At 33.8% G+C, this 23,958-nt stretch overlaps 1 protein-coding gene across 4 annotated transcripts in view; it reads right to left on the bottom strand.

Moving 5' to 3' along the window:
• The window catches only part of PTPRZ1 (protein tyrosine phosphatase receptor type Z1), a 185,165-nt gene that overhangs the window by 116,917 nt on the left and 44,290 nt on the right, over positions 1-23,958 (bottom strand). For all 4 annotated transcript variants that reach the window (XM_028525564.2, XM_028525565.2, XM_028525566.2 and 1 more), the window contains exon 2: positions 3,620-3,685. In XM_028525564.2, the coding sequence (XP_028381365.1) occupies positions 3,620-3,685 (66 nt within the window). The remainder of the gene's footprint in view (positions 1-3,619; positions 3,686-23,958) is intronic.

The raw sequence follows: 23,958 nt of genomic DNA, 5'->3' as shown, positions 1-23,958 counted from the left end.
ACAAACAAGACAAACAAACAAACAAAAACTCAGACACAGACAACAGTATGGTGGTTACTAGAGAGATTTGTAGGTGGGTAGTAAAGGGTAAAGGAGTCAAATATGTGGTGAGGGAAGATGATTTAACTTTGGGTGGTGGGCATGCAATGCAATATACAGATCATGTATCATAGAAATGTATACTTAAAACCTATATAAACTTATTAACCAATCTCACCCAAGGAAATTAATTAAAAAATTAAAAATATAAACTTACAAGCCAACTGGTAGTATATATAAAAAAAGACATAAAAATTTTGTTTTTTATAACCATACATGATTATTACTTTCTGTCTAAAACTAACTTTCTCTCTATAAAAATAAATTTAAGTGACATGTATCTTTAAAAAATATAACATGATGTCAAAAAATTCTAGGAGAAGCATTTTGGGTTTTCTTTATTTTAGAGGAATTTCCTAAATAATTCATTAAAAGTAACAATATCCTAAGGTCATATAATCAGAAATATATTTGAATACTCAAGACTCTAAAATGTTTCAAAAGTAGAAAAACATGTTATTTTCTACAAAATTTTTACCTCTTCTTTTGGATTTATCTTTGTATTTGTTCTTGTATGATTATTGTTTTATTTTAATAATTTTTAGGCTTAGCCTTAGCCTTAGCATAATTTTAATAGAATTGGGGTACGGGAAAATATTTTTTCTTTTATGTTTAAATACCTCACTTAAAAATCTAACTTTAAATACAATTTTTTTAAAGAAGCTCTTTTTTTTAAAATATTTTTTAAAGATTTTATTTATTTATTTTTAGAGAGGGAAGAGAGGGAGAAAGAGAGAGAAAGAGAGAAACATCAATGTGTGGATGCTGGGGGCTGTGGTCTGCAACCTAGGCATGTGCCCTGACTGGGAATCGAACCTCTGATGTTTTGGTTCACAGCCCGTGCTCAACCCACTGAGCTATGCCAGCCAGGTAAATACAATTTAAAGGTACTTTAAAAGTTACCTTTACCTTTAATTCAAAATAACCTACCTTAAAGTCTTTGTTTTATGATTTATGTATACAATAGAGAAAAATTAGTCCAGGGCCTGGAATCAAATCCAGAAAAAGTAAGATACAAATTTATTCAAATAGAATATAACATGTTCAATTTTAATAAAGCAAAATTATTTAGGATAAACAAATAAATCATTCATTTTTTAATACTAGTTATTCATGTCTATCATTTTATTCACCTCAAGTAGCATTTACTTACATATCCTTTCAAGGCCCTAATTGAGACCCCTATTGGGGTAATTTAAGAAGTTATATAATCAAAAAACTACAATGTTTCTTAAAAATGTTTCTCAATAAAATTGACCAAATTAAAAAACCAGTATTAGTAAAGATGTGGGAAAATGTTTAAAATAACAAAATTTTCTGAAATTAACTTGACCACATCTATTAATATTATATAATTTAGGCACCTTGATGTAATCATCACTTTTATTAAAGTCCATATTTCTGAAAAAAGCTGTTCATGTAACTAATTTTGAGGATGTTTATTTTTCTGTATATGTAATAGCAAAACATTAAGAACTAAAATTGAATGATTAAAGGTCATGTAGAAGTATAGATATATAACTTTTATATATTTCTCAGGATTTCAAATATTAAAAGTAAACAACCAGTATATTTTAGATATGCAGTCATAATTATAAATGGATAAATTAAGAACAGGTCTTTCCATATAAAATATGTATCTATCTCATACCTGTCTGCTAGTATAGATATACATTAATTTTCATTTTCTTGCTCTGATAAATATCCTGATTATTTTCCATGTTCTAATTTAACTTTGAAATAAGTTCAAAGTCCAGAAGAGGTAATACAAATGGGTAACAGAAATGAAAATCTTGACTTCGGTGGTAATTGAACAAAACAAAGTAAAACAGAATGTCCAGTTTTAAAGCTAACAAATTTGTAAAGATTTTAAAAATGACAATTAGCAATCCTGGCTAGCATTTAGTGGCTTAGTCCCTTACTTTTATATATTAGTATAACCTCTCTGGCAAACAATTAGGCTGTGTGTATCAACAAGTTTGAAAGTATTTCATTTTTTTTTTAGTTGGTAATTGCATATCAAATATTCTCTAAAAAGAAATGATAAAATTACAAATAAAAGCTTATATCAGTCTGTCTACTCATCTATTGTTATTTTTATAGTAGTTTAAACATCCATAAATAATAAATGGTTAAAATAAAACATGATATGATCAACAAGAATCATCACTGAAATGAGGAAATGCTCAAAATTAATTTCTGTAGTAAACCTGATGCAAGATTCTATGTATAAAATATATAAACATAATAAAAACTGGCCTGAAAGGAATATACCAAGTCTTTCTTGTGGATACTCTGGAGGTAGTTAAGTGCAATTTTTATATTCTTCTTTGTGCTTGCACATGTTTTCTAAATTTTCTAAAAGGATATTTACTACTTTTAAAGGAAGAATAAAAATATATAAAATTCACACCTATCTACAAAACCCATGGTGCTGCCCTTCATCTGTACAATAAAGTTCAAATTGGATAGACTCTTGTTAAAGCCCATGTAATCTGATGCTACGTTATGAACCCAATCTTATTTCCTCTTAATTTTCTTCCTTTTTACTGAATTTATTGGAGTACCCCTGGTTAATGAGATAATATAGGTTTCAGGTATAAAATTCTGTAACACATCATTTGTGTATTGTATTGTGTGTTCACCACCCCAAGTCAAGTCTTCTTCAATTACCATTTATCCCCTCTTTACTTTCTTCTACCTCCCCTACCCTCCTTTCCCTCTGGTAGTCACCATCCTGTTATTTGTGTCTATGTGCTTTTTTTAAAATCCTTTCACCTTTTACGCCCAGCGCTCCAAACCCCTTCCCCTCCTCTACCACCCAACACTGTCCCAGATGGATGCCAGGCATGCCATGGGCTATCTAGGTGCTGCCCATGTTCTTCTGATCAGGCCTGGAGCTTCTCCTCTCCCCTAGGGTTTCTGATCATGACTTCTGGTTGAAACCATTTTAAGCCAACTTCGGCGATATTCGTGATGCTCTGAGCCAAGTCTGGCAATTCTACAAAATCATTGTGGACCCCGATTCCAATTAATGCAGCACAATAATTCAAGAGGAAGCCCCATCTGAGAGCACAAATCCCATCACTATTTGTTAAATGAATAAAAAATCACAACTGTGATCATAACAGCAGCTAACATTTCTTGAGAGCTTTCTGTTTATAAGAGGGTACTGTGCCAATTTCATTTATCTTAATGCTTAGAATAATCCTCCATTTCAAAGAAGAAAAACATGAGCCTAGGATAGTTTATGCAAATTTCCAAAGGAGATATGGCCACCGTGGACCTGGGACCCAAACCCAGATCCATCTGATACCAGTATCTCTACACTAAAAATTTGCTTTAGGAAGTCCACTAGAAATCATTTTGCATATAAAACTTTTATTAATTAGTCTAAATGAATATCCATGTAGCTAAGTTAAAAGGTGTGTTAAGCTACAAAGTTTCCTCTTACATATAAAAATACATAAAAAGTCAATGCAATTTTCATCTGAAACTCATTATACAGTAATATATTTACCTGTATAGGACCAGCCAATCTCTTCAACAAGTTTTCTCTGTTGTCTGTAGTATCCATAAGCCCAATCTATAACCAAGAAAAAACAATTGATCAGTGTGTAGAAAAACACATCTAAATCTTTAAAAATGTATGATGCTCATATCATCCATGCCATGACTCTTTTCTGATTACTCCTTTCCATGATCCTGCCCAGTGTCTCCTCCCAACCCCAACCATTATAGATTCCACTGTGCCTTTTTGTAGACAGTAAATTTCAGGGGGCATATTTAAAGAAGCTGAAGTTCAGGCAGGGACAAAACACATATTCTGGGTAAAGCAAGAACTACTTAGAGGAAAGGTCAGCTTGTCCTATTTTCAAATTTTTCTTATCATTCCCTAAGTCTTATGCTTAATGTCCTATAATTAGCAATACTTTGGGGTTTATAAAAACCCAAGTTTTACCTGTAAATGCTTCTAGGAGACCCAGAGGTTATCATGCTTTTAAAGTTTGCTTCTTTTACAATACAAAATTAAATTAGGTGCCTTGAGGACATGGGAATTTAAACGTGTGTATGTTGGCTGGGAGAAAGGTTATGTTAGTAGGTAAATCTGTCCCTTAGAGAACAAAGATGCCCAAGTCTGGTAACGCAGTGGGAAGCTTAGGACATTGTGAAGTTGGGTAGGATTGAGGGTGGGAGGTGGGGATGGGATGGGGGAGTGGTGGGGGGAAGATGGAGACAACTGTACTTGAACAACAATAAAAAAACTTTAAAACAATAAATAAACTAAAAATAAAAAGCTGTGAGATGCCTCATGGCTAGAGAGAGAGGCTCTAAATTTAGAATGCTGGAAAGAGTTACGGAAAGGAAAGTGGGTGGAAGCCTGTGATGTTGTGATTTATAATATGAAATACACATTTTGTCTTTGTCTGTTTCTAGCACAGAGCTCCTAAAACCTTGGAATTTCTTAATTATAGAGAACCACAAACATGTGTTTTTGTTATGTTAATGAGGTCACTTTGGGAGTTGTCAAGGGAACCACCTGGTGACTGGAGGGTTGGAACTTTCAGATCCCTCTCCCCGACCCCGTGGGGAGTGGAAAGGACCTGGAGGTTGAACCAACTGCCAAGGGTCAGTGATTTAATCAACCATATCTACGTAATGAAACCTTCATAAAAACTCAAAAGAAAGGGGTTTGGAGAGCTTCCAGGTTGAGAGGGTCCCCACTGGTGAACACATGGACATTTTGGGCGAGTGGCACATCTGCAAAGGGCATGGAACCTTTGAGCCCTTTCTCCATACTTGTCCTCTGCATCTCATCCATCTGGCCATTCCTGGGGTATGCACTTTTGTGTTAAACTGGGGATCTAGTAAGTAAAATGTTTCTCCAAGTCCTGTGAGCCATTCTAGCAAATTAATCAACCCAAGGAGCTGATTAATCTGTAGCCAGTTGACCAGAAGTACAGGTGAAAACATGGATTTGGTGACTGGTATCCGAAGGAGCAGGGGCAATCTTGTAGGACTAAGCCTATAGGATCTGACGCTATACCATGTAGACAGTGTGAGTCGACCTGTAGAACACCCAGTTGGTGTCCAAGAATTGTTGGTGTAGGAACCCATCTGCCCCTCAAGCAGAAATTGTTTCAGGATCTTTTAAAGCCAAAGCCTCACTGCGCATAATTCAAAATTATGCCTGGAGCCGTGCCTGCACCAGGAGATGGGAATGTTATGATTCATCCTCCTTTCTGTGCCATTGTCCCTTAACACCCGGACAGTCAGTACTAACATTAGTACTCCAGTTCAACTATGGCGTGGGTAAAATAAATCTTTTGGAGCTAGGTTTGGAACCTGATCAGTAGGTTCAAAACTGTTGAACAAAACTGTTTCTGCAGAAAGGGCTTCAAATAGTTAAAATTGAGGTTCTGTCCATATAGCCTTCATTAGAATACAAGGATTTATTTAGACCGCCCGGTACCACACCGCACCACACCATATCTGTATTGATGTTCCTTATCAGTTAAGAACAGAAACTATTTTTTATTGACAGTTCCCATTTTCAGGGAAGCAAACATCTTACGGACATTTCAGAAATTATTTTCCTTTCTTCCATGTCATATACTTTCTTATTAGTACAACATGGTCATAAATAACTGGTATAAAAACTGAAAATCAGGCCAGCTACCAGAAATAACTATTTTGAATCCATAGATTAATCAAAATGTTCCTTGGAGAAACAAGGGTTTTGATTTTGTTTTAAAAGTTTTATAAATATTGGCATATTGGCCATATGCTACACTTCAACACATATTTGTTTTTATAACAGCTTTATTAAAATGTAATTTACATGTCATACAATTCACCCATTAAAGTGTGTAATTTAGTGGCCTTTAGTATATTCAGAAATTTGTGCATTCATCACAATTTTAAAATATCTCCATTACCCTTCCAAAAAATAAAAAACAAAAAACCCATACTCTAGCTGCCACTCCAACCCTACCCCAAAATCCCCCAGGTAGAGGCAACCACTAATCTTCTTTGTCTGTATAGATTTGATATTCTAGACATTTCATATAGATAGAATCACATAATACACAGCCTTTAGTGACTGGCTTCTAGCATAATTTATGTTTTCTACGTTCATCCATGTTGTAGCATTTATCACTACTTCATTCCTTTGCATTGTCTACAAATACTCATTGTATGGTGACCAATATGGCCTTAAAGTTCCCCTTAGCTTGAACAAACTTCAGCCTTGCTTCTTCTTGATTCCAGGCCCCTGACCTACCTTTTCTTAGAAGTTAGAAAACTTATACTTATAAATTCTCTGTGTCCCTTTGAGATGTCCACCTTTTCCATAGTCACATGGCAGTTTTACAACCAGAAATGTACCCACAAGGACATGGGAATCATCTTTTTGAAATGTAATCATCAAAGGAAATAGCATTCTTATCCTTATTTCCCTGTTGCCATGAGAGGGTAGGAGTTGTAAAAACTACCCTATTGTCATAAAATTATTCATTTATTTTTCCTATGAATAAAGCCAATTGGAAAACACAGATGGTCTGTGACTTTACCCATAAGGTCCTGTGGTACTTTTCCACTCCAATCTTTAAAAAATCTTACCCCCTCTACTTCAGTGGAGTTTAGTTCAGACAATTCTGGTTTTTCTCCCTATTGCAATAGCCTTGAATAAAGTTTTCCTTGCTGTTTAACCTTGTCTGGTACAATTTTGTTTTGGTAATGGATATACCACACCTTATTTATCCATTCATAAACTGATGGATACTTAAGTTGTTTCTTTTTTGGTTATTATAAATAATATAATATTAATATTCATGCACATAATTGGTTGTTTTTTTTTCTTACTTAAAAATGAAATGGTAGGTTCCTACTTCATTTTTCAAATGGAGTTGTCCCACAGTATGGTGGTCATTCGTGGTTAAATTGTAGGGACAAGTGTTTCTTCATGATCACGGGATATATCCAATTAAGGGTTAGAAAAGACCCCAAAGTTCATTTGACTCAGACCTCAACAGTCTACAAAATAATAATTACTATTTTAGAGATAAGCCAATTTATGCCAAAGAAATTTAAGTGGTTTGCATAAGCAGTGACAAAAATGAAAACAATAATGCATGGCTCCTGCCTCTTACTCTGCTGAGCCTTCCCCAATATCAAGGATTCCTAACAATCCTGAGCTATTCGTTACTTGAGGCGCATTGCTTGAGCAGGAACCCCCGTAGCACATATACCTTCAAGAGAAACAAAATAAAACAAAATGATACCCCTAGACATTCATGAGCAGGAATTATTTAGATACATGAATTATTAAGAACTGACTGTATACCTGACTTGACCTGGTCATCAGCTGGAATTTTCCTCTGAAATTTTTTGCACTGACCACAGGAAAAGGTTTTCCCATCATCTATTTATGTTTTAAATATAAATATTTTTAAATGTAAGACTTTTTGTCCTATAAATGCATCTTGATGATTTCAGATCCAATACCATGTAAAACAGTATAATACATTTAGCAAGTATTACACTGAAATAAATAAAACAGTAAGTCCTTGTTCTAATGTTTCAGTGTAAAAGATGGCAGCAAACACCAGCACATTTCAGCTTCCGTTGCAGGGCTCTAACACTACACAATGAACATTTGTCCTTGGTATTTAATTGCTTATATTAAGAAAGCTTTCTTCAATACAAGATTCCCAGGTGTTCATAGCTCTATTCAGTTCCTTTCTGTATTGTTCCCTTAATTGTTACTTCAAACAATCCGTTACACATTCATATGCTAATTACATAGTCTTTGGGCGTGAGAGAGTACCCCATTTTTAAAATTCTTCTTAGAGGTCTGATAGATGAGATGTGATAGCTCCAATAAACGAGAAAACATAACTGGGTTCACTGTTTTCATTGATTACATACTTTTGAAAATCAGTAAATCCTATATAAAACAGAATCTATCAAAATACTTAAACATTTTTAAATCAATTATAATAAAATTAACTTTCTTTTCTGCTTCTGTGAGTTTTAGTTTCTTTCATTTTTATATTTTTTTCTTTCCATTTAAAAGTATTTGCCAGGTCTGTTCTGGTGTGTTTTGCAGTGCTCAAAAACTGAGACATAAATTTCAGAAATGAACTGTACAATATGATACACAAGAAAATATACATTGGAAAACATTTTAAAGACTACTCTAAAATTTGTCCTAGAAACTCTTCATGAAGTGGTTTTGCACCTGTTACAAAAATTGAGAGAAATTTGTTTTTTTTTATTTCAGGTAACCTTAAAAGTTTTTGTTTCAACATATTCCATCTTCTACATACCCTGAGCACCTAGATATATATGCAAATATGTATGTGTGTGTATATATACTTGTGTATATATATATTCCTTTATTTTTTCTTTATACTAAAAGTTTTTTTTAAGATTTTATTTATTTATTTTTAGAGAGGGAAGGGAGGGAGAAAGAGAGAGAGAGAGAGAGAGAGAGAAACATCAATGTGCGGTTGCTGGGGGCTGTGGCCTGCAACCCAGGCATGTGCCCTGACTGGGAATCAAACCTGTGATGCTTTGGTTCGCAGCCTGCACTCAATCCACTGAGCTATGCCAGCCAGGGCTATACTAAAAGTTTTGATAACTACTATATGCCTATGAAAGGTATAAATAAACAGCATTTATTTTGCTGAGGTTTTTCAAACAATAGCCAAAATCTGGGTGCTCATTTCCTACTAAAAATATCATTATGAATATTTCAAATTATAAAAATGCTTCTGATTTTGCCCTTACACTAAAGATAGTCTCTGCTTCATGTTGATTAACACATATTCTATTTATCATCTGTATCCTAGTATACAATCTAGGAGCAGTGCTCTGACAAAATATACTCCCTCACACACACACACACAAAATGCTGTAAAGTGGCCAAATATATGACAAGGAGAAGAAATAGAGTGGTCCTCAGAAAAAGCACCTTTTGGTAGAAGATAACCACAGGTGTAAGTTGCAAGTCCAGGATTCTAAAACTAAATTTCTTTAGTGGACTTTGCTAAAGTGTTGTATCAAATTTCACATCCTTTAAAAGAAAATTACTAAGAAACTTCAGAGGAGGGGAAAAGAAAGTCAGCTGATGGGAGAAATCTGGAACGGCAAAGAACAAGGAATACAATTAGAGACGAATCTCCAAAGCCCTTAAGTGAGACTGACAAGGAGGGACTGGGAGACAGGGACTGGCACGCCCAGGTAGAGGAAGGGTGTGAGCACCAACTGTGGCAAATGCTCAAACCAAAGGTTTGAGTCCACTTGGACCTCACGTGGGGTCTGCACAAGTCGTGAGGGACTTTGCTTTGTAACAGCTCACCATGATACAGGAGTCAAAAATTTTTTTACTTTTTGTTTTCATCCAACTCTCACCTCGTATCTGCACTTCTTTTAAAAACAGGAAGGAGACTTCTGAGTTGACTGGAAAGTGTAAATATATTTCACATATTGAGTATATTTTAAAGGGAAACATTAAAGTATATAACAATCCAATAAATATTTCTAATTGAAGTGAGAGAGGCTGGGGGTGGGTGGGGGGTGAAGAAAAGTAGGTAGGTGGCTGGTATCCTCTTAAAGTCTTAGAAACCTCTGGAGACAGTCTAATGTCATTGGAGCAATTCTCATGCAGTAAATAATTTGTCAGTACATGAGTAAGACTGAAGTGGTAGAGTCACAAAAGGTTGGTCCTAAGCATATATTATTAGAACCAAAATAACAGAAATCTCCTTTCAGAAAAGAAAAACAGACATCTGAGTTCCTTTAAGAAGAGAATTAGCTTTTGATTACAGAAGACCTGTAAACACATCCCCTGACTAAGAAAGTCCTTTATTTCATCGGTATCCTATTGTAATATCTTTGTTTGACAAGAAAGTTGAGTTTATGATCCAAGTGATATAAACCAAAACTTTGATTAGATAACTAAGGCAAACTTTCCAAGTAAAATTAAATCTGCCCATGTATATAGGATCTAAACATGGCAGATTTTTTTCTGGATTTTCCTGAATCCAGAAAAAATCAATGTTGCTGTCAAATTGTGTTATCATAAAATCTTTACCAATGTGGATTATAAACCTATATCCAGTATAAATGCAAAGACATTTGTGAAACGTAATTTAGCTAGTTATGGTAATTTGGAGAATAGGCTTAACATATTGTTACAGTTCAAACATAATCCTTACTGTTCAGTCTTCAGATGTAAGGGAAGTCCCTAAAAACACTGCTTTTAAAGATTTTATATTTATATATAATTTTCCCCTATATCATTTGTTTTCCAATTTCAGCTATTTTTCAGTGTAAGAAGAATCCCATTGGTTTTCTCTTCTCAGTAAAGATTTAAAAATAAAAATCTGTTTACAGTATTAAAACTTAAACTGCAACTTAGATGCCAAATAGGAGGGTACATTAATTCATATTGTTTACAACAGGGAATGCTAGGAAGAAATGAGTTACTAGAGTCCAGGAGACCCCTTCATTTAAATACAAGGTTAAAAAGATAAAAAAAAAGTAAGTCCTTCAAACACTATACTAACAAATGGTGAAATTATCCAGGGAAACGGAAATATTAAACATAATGGATAATGTAAAAACATGAAGGGTGCCATTTCTTGTCTTGGTAGTCACATAGTTGATTTTTTTTTTCATTTTTCAAATTGATTTTTTTTCCTAGCCTTCATTTTATTTTTTATATGAATTCAATTTTCATTGTATTTTTTCTATTACCATTTAGTCCCCTTATTCCTCTCCTGCAATCACACACTGCAGACACAGCTAATTAAATACATATTTTTCATAGGACTAAGGACAAATTTGGAAGTGAGCAAAGTCAGATTTATTGTCCCATAGGCACTGAGTACTGTGTGTGCTTCCCAGAAAGGATTTGTATGTTGGCAATTTGTCTACCAAACCTATTGAAAACTTTCCAATGAAAGCTCAAAATACTCACAGGCTTCCCTTGGAAAAGTAGTCAGAGTGTTTTCTTATACTTAGAAATATGGGTTTAACCTAAAGTGATTTATCTGTATTCCTAAAGATTTGATCTGTATTCTAAACACCTGTTCCAGAGAAATTAGAAAAATAAAGATAAGCAAAAATAATTTCAAATACCACCTATACTCATCTCTTAGAAATAACCACTGTTTATAATGTATATTTTTCTAGGTAGGCTATGCATATGTAATAATTATATAAATTATATAAATTGAATTACACTATTTCTTTATTTGGTGACTTGCTTTTTCTACATAATAATAAATCACTGATATATTCTCAAGTTAATAAATATGGTTTTATAGCCTCACAACAGTTCATTTAAAGTATTCTCTAAAATTTGAACATTAAAATAAAAAGTTGATTTAACTTTGGAAATTTTATTCCGTGGGCTTAAATCATATAAGCAATAAAAGTTTCCATTAAGTTAGTTTGAGTTTTATGTATAAAATAAAGTATGAAGGAAATTAAGCACCATTTTTTATTTTCTCTGTCAAATGTCTTCTACCACACTAAAGAAACACTAAAAAGGTACAAACCCATTGTTATACAGGGCTATAATCCTCATAGGTACCTATTATTATGATCATAACTAACAGTGAATTTACTCCATTATAAGAAAAAAAACAATTGTTGAGGGTATAATAGTAATGAGAGCAAAGATAGAGATAACATGTTTGAAGGTACTTATTAGAAGAAGGAGCTAAAAATTTTACCAAAAGTGGGAAGAGAACAAAATCTGTAGGAGACAAAGCATATGAAGTTTGGGAGAAAACATGGGATTAATCAAAATACAAAAGCAATGTATTATTACATTTCTGTTATATATTAATATACTATTATACTATTACATTTTCTATAAATAATACTGTGCTATTATTCAGCAATCTAAATGATGCTTCTGTTGTGAAGTCTTATGTTGTACGCTTACAATGAAATCAGGAATAGAGCAAGAATGCCCGTGTCCTCTATGACTAGGGCGACTCGGAGTTCTGGACAACTGTCACATCAAATAATTTGCATACACCACAATAAGCATAAAAAAATATGAATAAGGTACATAAACATATGACCTGTTATTAACATAAAAGAAAATGTAAATAAATAGAGAAAACTATGGCATCCATAAATGGAAACATTGGATTTGGGTAAGACATCAGTTCTTTCCATATCTATAAATAGGTCAGGTCTCAATGGGGTGTTTCTAATTGGCAAAATTATTTTAAAGTTCAGTAGAAGTAGATATAGAAAGTTAACAAAAAGGGTGAAATAATGAGGGCTTGGTTAAGCAATCACTAAAAGATAAGTGAACAGACAAATCAATAGAACAAAGCATATAGCACTAAAACTGGACTAGGACAGATGCCAGTTTAATACATAAGAAAGGAAATATCACAGTCAGATAAGGAAAGTTTGAAAGTTCAACCAATTCTGGAAACATTGGCTATTTGGAAAAAGAAGTTCAATCTACTTTACACATACCAAAATAAAGTCCAAGTAGATTAAAGACTGATTAAAAAAGGGTTCACAGAAACTATTAGAAAAACACAAATATTTAATCTACTACAAAAAAGGTTCCCAAAACTATAAGAAAAATATAAGTAAATATTTCACCTATTATAAGATGGGGAAGGGCTTTGTACATACAAAGAATCATAAAAAATATTTATAGCTTTATCTCTATAATATTCAAAACTTAAAAGAAAAATGTTTAGTGAAATACAAATTACAAATTAAGTTATTGGTAAATGCTAAATGCATTCAACAAATGTAACAATATATTCCAAACATATAAAATTCTTACAAATTAATAAAGGCACATATATGAACAAACACAAAGAAATGCTAGACTTACTGGGTATCCAAGAAATAAAACAATACTGAGATAGCATTTTCTCAGCTATCAAATTGTCAAAGGTTTATTATTTTTGTTTTTTAAAATATTCAAAGATACCCAATGTATCTTGAGATGTTTCTTTACACACAGGTGGAAGTGTGAACTAGTATAAATTTGCTGGAAAGTAAGCTGGCAAGATTCTTAAGAATCTTTATATCCTTTGAGACAGTAATTCCCTTTTAAGAAGTACATTTTAAAAGATTAACAAAGATAAGAACAAAGTGCCATGTACAGATTTGTTTACTACACTGAAAGTAGCAGTGACCTATTGGCAATGTACAATAAGTGAGAGAAGTTTAAATAAATTATACAATGTTCACAATATGAAATAATGTAATAATGTGAATTCTTAAAATTATACTTAAATATATTTATTGATGTGGAGAAATGCGCATGATATAAACCTTATCAACAATTATAATAAAATTATAATATTACATATATTCTGAAACGTAAGTTGGGAGTGATTTTAATGCATATTAAAATGTATTTTAATATGTTCTTGAGCTTTCCATGCATTTTGTGTTTGTATTAAATATTTAAAAATGTAAAGTATATATGAATTTCTGAAAGAGTATCTCTGATTCGAAAGCCAACTCAATAGAGGCAAATTTATGTTTTGCAGACTGGGTAAAGAAAAACTTGAAGCCCATTTTTCATTTCTTAATAAAAGTTTATCCTTATTCATAACAGACTGCATGCAGTAACTAGCCTTAACAGCATTTTTAAGTTGAGTTTAGGAAATCAGCCTAGCCTACACATGGTAGGCAATCTGAACGTTTCAGCTACCAAAAAAATCCAAAAGCAGAGGCATAGCGAAATAGGCCATGTAGCAACTCTCAGATCGTCTGACTGACTGTGACGATCAGACTGACCAAGTGGTCTCTTTGGGGGTAAACTTTGAAACACCCTTATTTCAATTTGTGCCTTACTTCTAAAACAATATTTTTTGCTTAGACAAAACTAAGCCCAAATGTACATATCTATCCATTAAGCAGGAAAATCTGGCAACTTTATGAGTTGGCAGTCTGTTATGAAATAGGTGTAAATTATATGTTAAAATCGCTGTCAATGTTTTGACTGATTCATTATGCAGTTATGTCTGGGCAAGGCAGAAAGATTTTCTTGACTTCTTTCCAAGGTAGTGACTGAAAATTCATTTTGTCACCTGTTTCATTTAGACTTTATATTTTTACTGGTCTAGAAAAAAAAGTTTTTATACATAGGAAGCATATTCATTACAATAAAGAGGCTGATAATTTTCTAATACATTTTAATGATGTTAAGTACTTTTTATTTTCTAATATATTTTATAAGTTTTAATAAGCCAGATGTTACTGCTCATTAAACATACATAGGCTTAGGCAATATTTTAAAAAGAAATCAGGGGGAGCATGGTATATCTGCCTAATTTAAATTATAAACATATCTAAATATTTTGCACCTCTTTCATGAATTTTTAGGATCAGAAATCTAGACCTCCCTTTTAATGGTGACCAGGGAGAAGCGGCCTGTCTTTGCTGGTACCTTGGTAATCATAAAACAGGGATAGGTGTCTCCTGTCTACTTACAAGGATATTGTAACAAACAATAGAGCCTATGTTAAACCATTTTGAGCTCACTGAAAAATGACATTATTGACACATATTTTTCTTAAATTTATTTTTCGAGTGTTTAGTTTTTTCAAAAGTGAATCAAAAGCCCCCCAAATAGTATGACACTTATATCACATGCAGAGCACATCCTTGTTCAGTTACATTATTCATTTGTTTACCATTATTGTCTGATTGTTAAACCAAAGTATTCTTCAGTTTTAAAGATAAGTATGAATATTCATTGTACCTGGGAAATATAAATCCCTATAGTCAGATGTTCAAATGAGCCCCACCGAACAATGTGAACAGTGAAAAGCATAATATTTAGTTTTAATTAAAGGAACTATCCTTATCTAACTTTCCAGCTCCATTCCAAAATGAATTCAGTAAGATCTTCAGAACATCTATATTTTCTTTGTTTCAGAGGACTGTTTCAGAGGACTTAAGGCAGTTTAAGATCATTATTTTTTAAAAAAGATCATATTGTTTGTACTTTAAAGAAGTTCACTTTAGAACTTCTTTCCCCATTAGCAATTTCAAGAAATTAAATGTTTTCATGACGTCCTTAATCAGTTGACTTTCAACTGTTAAGAAGCACTGTCTATATTGGTCATTGATTTTGTTCATAACTATATAAAATGATTACATTTATTGCTTTATAGGTATAGATGTTTCATTGCCATTACACTATCAAATGATAAATTTTATTCACCAACTTACTTTGCTCTGTTACAAAATTTATTTGAAGTGAGTGGAAACTGCTCAAATCCTATTGGCTCAATTGACTGGGATGGGGTAGGGAAGTTCTGTCCGGTCAGAAGAATCATTTTATATGTTTCACTTTCTTGTGCTTGACACTACCCTTCCACCATGTGGCCACTCTTTGCAAAGCAGCCCACTGTACTCTTTTCATCTTTCTCATACAGAAATGTGCATTCTTCAAGGAACCTGGTGTCTCCACGATGTTCCTTCTGTGAACCACCAAAGTCTACTCTAAGAAAAGAGGAGTCAGTTCAATCATCAGTCACAACACAACTTCAAGTCTTGCACTGGTGACCTATCTTGACCAATGACAGCACTGGGTGGTACTGACCCACTGTTGCAATAGTTTTTCCCAACTTTTGCCTGAAACTTGAAAGCTCTCTGCAGTGCCATGTGTTCAAAGATGCTCATTATGTTGCCTAAATCAAGGGTCTCCAACCTTGAGTAATGTGCTTGAATCATCCCAAAACTACCCCCCCCTCCCTGGTCTGTGGAAAAACTGTCTTCCACTAAAATGGTCTCTGGTGCCAAAAAAGTTGGGGACCACTGCTCTAGGTAACCCAGGTTTATTGCACTCCAAACTATCTAAAAAGCATTCCTGTTCTGTAGATAATTAACCTTGAAGAATATAGTCCATTACTAGGCATTGGGTATTATTTGTTGTGTTGGCCAAAAAGTCTGTGTTGTTTTTTCCATAAAATAAAAGACACATTTTTCATTTTCACCAATAACTTCATTGATTTGAATATTTTGAGTATGTCGGCTATCTCCCACATGGTAGAACACTGATTGTTCTAAATGTCTCAATTTGATCACTATCAACTGGAACTGGTCCACCCAACTGTGGAGCATCATTGTCCAGTGAGAAATATCAGCACAAAACTTCACAAATCACTTTTGACATGTTCGATCAGGCACAGCATCATCTCCATACACTGCAGAAATATTTTTTTTGCATTTCAGTTGTATTTTTACCTTTCTTGAAACAATAAGGCATAATATGCTGAAAATGTTGCATGTTTTCTTCCATCTTCAATATTAAAATGACTACACAAAAACTCACCAATTTTGATGTTTTTTTAAATTCATGCTGATATGACAGCTGTCACAATACAATCTAACAAAATTGTTTTGAATGAAGTTAAAGACAAATAAGTGCTACTAGGGCCATCTTACCAAATGAACTTTTTGGCCAATCCAATCTTTTGGAATACTTAACTCAGCTTGAACAAATATATTTTCTCTCCAGCTTTAGTGTTTGTGAGGATGTCAAGAGACTGAACAAGTTAATGCAGTGTTTTCAACCTGGATTGTAACCAAGACTCTGCTGGAATTTTGCCCTGGAGTTACTGGGCCACTGGGACACCTCAAGATAATTAACATACTCCTCTTGCAGTGCCTACTGTGCAGGACAGTGATGGTTGAATGAAACAGCAACTTACAACAGATCTCATGGGAATAGAAAAGTTATTTTTTATTAATGGATTTAGTCCTTGAAATTTATATATATCAAAGACTTATTGAAATAGAATTTATGTTCTCATCAATATATTTTTAAATATCTAAGTTACTTTATACTTTTCAGAAGTTTATGCATTTACCATTAATTTCATTTTTTTGGTTGTAAATGTTTAATTGATAATCTCTCATACATCCAGTCAAAGACACATTGATTTAACCTGGAAAATAAAATTGCACAATATCTATTTTTTACTAAGGTTAATGCTATTTTATTGGTATCTTGAGTTTTATAATAAAAAACAATCGGGTGACTGAACAGATCTGTGATTAAAAAGAAATGCTACAATCACCACTTCAAGTTTACCTTTCACTATAAAAATCGTACACTTGATTTAAAATAATACTTTTCTCCCATATATTTATTCTTTAAATGGTCATACAGACTGAATATAGATAAGAGGAAGAAAAGGCAAGGGCTAAATATTAAGTGGTCTTGTATATTTATATTTAGCACTAACATCTCATTAAATATTTTAAGTTCATGTTACCTAGTTTACAGCTACTTGTCTCCTACAATGGCTCAACTTCTCTAGTTACAAGTGCCAGTAGAAAAAGTAAAAAGCCACTTTTTGTTTGTGATATTTTGGAAGGCTATGAGTCATAACGGAAAGAGACTAGAACTTTTAAATTTCCCAGCTGTGGACTTCTGCACTTCTGGAAGAGTCATTGGCCCACTCAGTCTCAGTTCCTCTGTCTGAAACATAAGGACCTCCTACCCTGGTGAGGTTTGGGATCCAATAAAGTAATTCATTTAAATGTGTTTATAAAGGATAAGACACTATATTAGCATAAGCAATAATGTTTACTTCTGGAAAGTAAATTGAACCCTAATAATATAAATGGAATGCATTATATCATAGAACAAAGGTTACCAGTATTTCATATAATGCTACAGCAGGAGTTTTCTCTATTCTTTCTTTTATGTTCCATGAGAGAAATTGCCAAATTATTTGGTTTAAAATGGCTCTTCTATTGCTTACTATCTCTGTGGGCACACAATGTTTGTCTTTAAATCTCAATTCCCACATCTACAGAATGGGCATAATAATTATATCAAGGTATGCTTGGGATGAAGCACACATGGTTATTAGTCCAGATACATATAAATATATTTATTTATTATTTTATTATTAATTTAATCCCCACCTGTGGATCTGCTTATTGATTTGAGAGAGAGAGGAAGAGACAGAGAGAGAGAGAAACATCAATCAATTGCCCCTCACACATGCCCTGACCAGGGACTGTACCCACAACCTGGGTATATGCCCTGACTGGGAATCAAACCCACAACATTTTGGTGTATGAGACAGTACTCCAACCAACTGACCCACCCAGCCAGGGCTGATATATATATTTTACATTTAGAATTCACACTGCTATTGCTGTTTATGAACTTCAGTAATTTCACTGATTCATTAACTTCTTTGCAAAACAAAAACTTCATTTTCAGAGTATGGCAAGCCACTTTACATAAAGATACTATCAGGAATATGTTCACTGAATTCCAATTCAAGGAGAAGTACACATTTTTCCTTTATTATTATTATGTATTATTTTCCGATTGTTTGACACTATCACAGATGCTCCGCATCCCCCCCCCATTCCTCTTTTCACCAAGCTCTGGCTGCCCTCATTTTACACATTGTTGTCAATGTCCACGGGCTTTGCATAAAATGCATATATTTTCTTTGTCTAATCTCTTCCAGTTCCACCAAACCCTCCCTCTGAGATCTGTCAGTCTGTTCCGTGCATCCATGCCTCTGTTCCGTTTTGCTCATAACTATATTTTATTCATTAGATTCCACATACGAGTGACATCACATGGTATTTGTCTTTCTCTGACTGGCTTTTTTCCATTTAGCATAATATTTCCCAGATCCATCCATGCTCTCACAAACTATAAGAGTTTATTCTTTTTTTAACAGTCATGTAGAATTCCACTGTATAAATGTGCCACAGCTTTTTTATCCACCCATCTACTGATGGGCAGACCTTGGCTATTGTAAATAACACTGCTATGGATATAAAGGTGCATACATTCTTTCTGATTAGTGTTTTGGGATTCTTAGGATTTATTTCCAAAAGTGGGATTGCTGGACCAAAAGGCAGTTCCATTTTTAATTATATGAGGAAATTCTATACTGTTTTCCACAGTGGCTGCACCAGTCTGCATTCCCACCTACAGTGCACAAGGGTTCCCCTTTCTCCACATCCTTACCAGCACTTGTTTGTTGACTTATTGATGATAGCTATTCTGGCAGGTGTAAGGTGAGATACCATTGTGGTTTTAATTTGCATCTCTCTGATAATTAGTAACGTTAAGCTTTTTCTCATATGTCTATTAGCCATCTGTATGTTCTCTTCTGAGAAGTGTCTACTCAGGCCCTTTGCCCATTTTTTAATTACATCATTTGTCTTCCTGGTGTTAAGCTGTATGCATTCTTTAAATATTTCAGAAATTAACCCTTTATCAGATGTAACATTGGCAAATATGTTCTGCCATACAGTGGGTTCCTGTTTCATCTCCTGGATGGTTTCTTTAGCTGTGCAGAAGCTTTTTAGTTTGACGCAGTCGTTTGTTTATGGTTTCCTTTATTTCTCTTGTCCTAGGAGATGTATTGGCAAAGAAATTACCACATGAGAGATGTCTGAGATTTTACTGCCTATGTTTTCTTCTAGGATTTTTATCATCTCACAACTAACATTTTAAGTCTTTTATCCACTGTGAGTTTATCCTTCTGTATGGTATAAGTTGATGGTCGAGTTTCATTTTTTTGCACATACCTGCCCAACTTCCGCAACACCATTTACTGAAGAGACTATCTTTTCTTCATTGTATTCTCTTACTTCCCTTGTCAAATATTAATTGAACATAAAGATGTGGGTTTATTTCTGGGCTCTCTGTTCTATTCCATTGGTCCATGTGCCTGTTCTCATGCCAGTACTAGGCTGTTTTGATTACAATGGCCTTGTAGTATAGTTTGGTATCAGTATTGTGAGATGTCCAACTTTGTTCTTTTCTCAAGATTGCTGAGGCTATTTGGGGTCCTTTTTGGTTCCACACAGTTTTGGAATACCTGTTCTAGATCTATGAAATATGCTGTTGATATTTTAATAGGAATTGTGTGGAATCTGAAGATTGCTTTAGGTAACAAGGACATTTTAATGATGTTAATTCTTCTAATCCACAAACAGGATATATGCTTCCACTTATTTGTATCTTCCTCAATTTCTTTCTTTAACCCTGCAGAGGTTGTGGCTGATCTAAGAGATACAAACTCTTTTCTTAAATATTGTTACATATATCAGGTGTATAGGTTCAAGGATATGGATAGTTGTGAGCTTGTATATGACTATTAAGCCATAATATTTAAACTGTCAGTTTGTGCATAACATGTGTTCCATAAGGGTGTGTAAACTGTATCTGAGAGATACCATGAACTATGGTCAGTTCTGGTGTAGGTTTTATTATTTGTAAACTTTGAAGTCAGTGTTGTGTTTTATTTTTTTATTAACTGTTGAAAATGGCTGAAAAATATATTGATTCAAAAATCCAAAAGATGTTGAAAAACTTCAACAAATGCTATTCAACTCACTTATCAAAATATTTTTGTGAGTGTTGTGAAAAGTATTCATGCCTTGAGCACAGCAATATTGTTTACAATGACTGTTAGAAACATTTTGCAAAGTCAGCCATTGAATATTCTAATTAATTAATGTTAAAGACTTTTTGGTTCTATTTTTAGCAATATTCATGTATCCATTATTTGAAAAGAAAAACTTTTATTTTTTGTTTTTATATTTCTGTAATAATTTCTAGATTGTAACTGAAAATAAATAAAAATCATGTATTTTATTATATAATTATAATAAATTCACATTTGAAATGTTTTATTTTTATATCTATTTTTTGCATTTCAGCATACACTAGTAATGACTATCTCTCGGATGCATGTGACCTATGCTGTAATATTTTTGACTGCAAACTCTATAGGTTAATGTCCTATAATTTTCTGAGTATGAGACTTTTACCTCCTTGGTTCAATTTATTCCCAGGTACCTTATTTATTTGTTGCAGTAGTAAATAGGACTGTTTTCTCAGTTTTTCTTTCTTATAGTTCATTATTAGTACATAAAAATGCCACCAATTCCAGAATATTAACTTTGTATCCTCCTACTTTGCTGAATTCATTTATTAGATCTAGTGGTTTTTTGGTGGAGTCTTTAGGGTTTTCATGTCATCTGCAAATAATGACAGCTTTACTTCCTTCTCTCCAGTTCGGGTGGTTTTTATTTCTTTGCTTTCTTGATGACTGTGGCTACGACTTTGAGTACTATGTTGAATAAGAGTAGTGAAAGTGGATATCTCTGTCTTGTTCCTGGTCTTAAAGGAAATGTTCTTTCCTAAGATTTTCATACATTATAGTAATGTTTATTCTGCTGCTCTGGGATGATTATATTCTATAAGTATTAATTAAATCCATTCATCTAGTGTGTTGTTTAAGGACACTGTTTCCTTGTTGATATTTTTGTCTGGATGATATCTATTGATGACAGCAGGGTTTTAAAATCCCCTACAATGATTGTATTACTGTCAATCTCTTCCTTAAAGTCCATCATGATTTTTTTATATATTTATGTACTCCTATGTTTGCTGTATATATATTTACAAGGGTTATTTCCTCTTATTGGATTGATCCTGTTATTATTATGTATTGACCTTCTTTGTCTCTTATCATGGCCTTTGTTTTGAAGTCTTTTTTGTCAGATATCAATATTGCTACCCCTCTCTTTTATTGTTTCCATTTGTATTAAATATTTTTCCCATCTCTTTATTTTCAACATGTGGGAATCTTTTATTTTCATGTGGGTCTCTTGCAGACAGCATATTAAGGATCATTTTTAAGAGATTTTATTTAGTTTTAGAGAAGGGGAAGGGAAGGAGAAAGAGAGGGAGAGAAACATCAGTGTATGGTTGCCTCTCATGCACCCCCTACTGGGGATCTGGCCCAAAACCCAAGTATGTGCCCTATACTGGGAATCAAACCAGGAACCCCTTGGTTCAAAGACCCCTGCTTAATCCCCTGAGCCATACCAGCCAGAACTCATTTTTTTCTTATCCATTCAGCTACCCTATGTCTTTTTATTGGGCCATTTATCCATTTATAATTAAGGTTATTTTTTATTGTGACTGTAATTTCTTTTTTCTTTTTTTTATTGTTGTTCAAATACAATTGTCTACATTTTCCCGCCAACACTCTCCTCTGCCCTACCCATCCCCACATCCCACTTTCAATCTTTCCCCCTTTGACTTTGTCCATGGGTCCTTTATACATGTTCCTTGATTACCTTTCCCCTTCTTTTCCTCATTGTCCCTCTCCCCTATCCCCTCTGGTTGCTGTCCGTTTGTTCTTTATTTCAATGTCTCTGGTTATATTTTGCTTGTTTGTTTTGTTGATTAGGTTCCACTTATAGGTGAGACTATATGGTATTTGTGTTTCACCACCTGGTATATTTAGCTTAGCATAATGCTCTCCAGTTCCACCCATGCTGTCATGAAAGGTAGGAGTTCCTTCTTTCTTTCTTCTGTGTAGTATTTCATTATGTAAATGTACCACAGTTTTTTGACCCACTCATTTACTGATGGGCACTTAGGTTGCTTCTAGTACTTGGCTATTGTAAATGGTGCTGCTATGAACATTAGGGTGCACAGGTGCTTTTGAATTGGTGTTCAGGATTCTTTGGGTATAATCCCAACAGTGGTATTGCTGGGTCAAAATGCAGTTCCATTTTTAGGTTTCTGAGGAAATTCCATACTGTTTTCCACAGTGGCTGCACCAGTCTGCATTCTCACCAACAGTGTACTAGTGTTCCCTTTACTCCACAACTTTTCCAACACTTGTTTGTTGATTTGTTTATGATGGCCATTCTGACTGGTGTGAAGTGGTATCTCATTGTGGTTTTAATTTGATTCTCTCTGATGGCTAGTGATGCTGAGCATCTTTTCATATATCTATGGGCCCTCTGTATGTCCTCCTTGTAGAAGTGTCTATTCAGATCCTTTGCCCATTTTTTAATTGGATTGTTTGTCTTCCTGGAGTGGAGTCATGTGAGTTCTTTATATATTTTGGAGATCAAACTCTTGTCTGAGATAGCACTGGCAAATATATTTTCCCATACAGTTGGCTCCCCTTTCATTTTACTGATGTTTTCCTTAGCCATGCAGAAACTTTTTATTCTGATGAAGTCTCATTTATTTGTTCTTTTCTTTATGTTTTTTTGCTGTAGGGGACATATCAGTGAAAATATTGCTGCATGGAATATCTTTTAAGGTTATTAACAGGTACTTATTTATTGTCATTTTTTTCTTTATGCCTATGTTCCTCTCTCTGTCTCTTCTTCTTCTTCTTCTTAAAGAAGACACATTAACATTTCTTGTAATGTTGGTTGGTGGCAATGAACTCCTTTAGCCTGTTTTTGTCTGGAAAGCTCTTTATTTTGTCATTTTAAAAGACAGCTTTGCTGGTAGAATATTCTTGGTTGTCAGTCCTTGCTTTTCATTACTTTGACTACAGCATGCTGTTCCCTTCTGGCCTGAACTGTTTCTGTTGATAAATTAGGTGACAGTCATAAAAGAACTCCCTTGTAGGTAACTGTCTCTTCTTGCTACTTTAAGATTCTCTCTTTGTTTTTATACTTTGACATTTAAATTATGATGTGTCTTGGTGTGGGTCTCTTTGAGTTCATCTTGATTCAGACTCTGTCCTTCCTGAACATCTGTGGCTTTTTCCTTAGCCAGGTAAGGGAAGTTGTCTGCCATTATTTTGACAGTTTTTCTATCCCTTGCTGACTTTCTATTGCTTCTGGTACCCCTATGATGCAGGCACTGTTACATTTTGTGTTGTTCCAAAGTTTCCTTAAACTATCCTTATTCTTTTTAAGTCTGTTTTACTTTTTGCTGATCTGATTGGGTGTTTTTTTTAATCTAGTCTTCCAAATTGCTGATCTCTTCATCCAGTCTACTTTTTAATTCCTTCCAGTGTATTCTTGATT

The sequence above is a fragment of the Phyllostomus discolor genome, chromosome 10 (genome assembly GCF_004126475.2).
Source record: "Phyllostomus discolor isolate MPI-MPIP mPhyDis1 chromosome 10, mPhyDis1.pri.v3, whole genome shotgun sequence".
Taxonomy (NCBI): domain Eukaryota; kingdom Metazoa; phylum Chordata; class Mammalia; order Chiroptera; family Phyllostomidae; genus Phyllostomus; species Phyllostomus discolor.
Note: the sequence above shows the minus strand (reverse complement) of the source record. Positions and strands in the feature narration are given on the sequence as shown.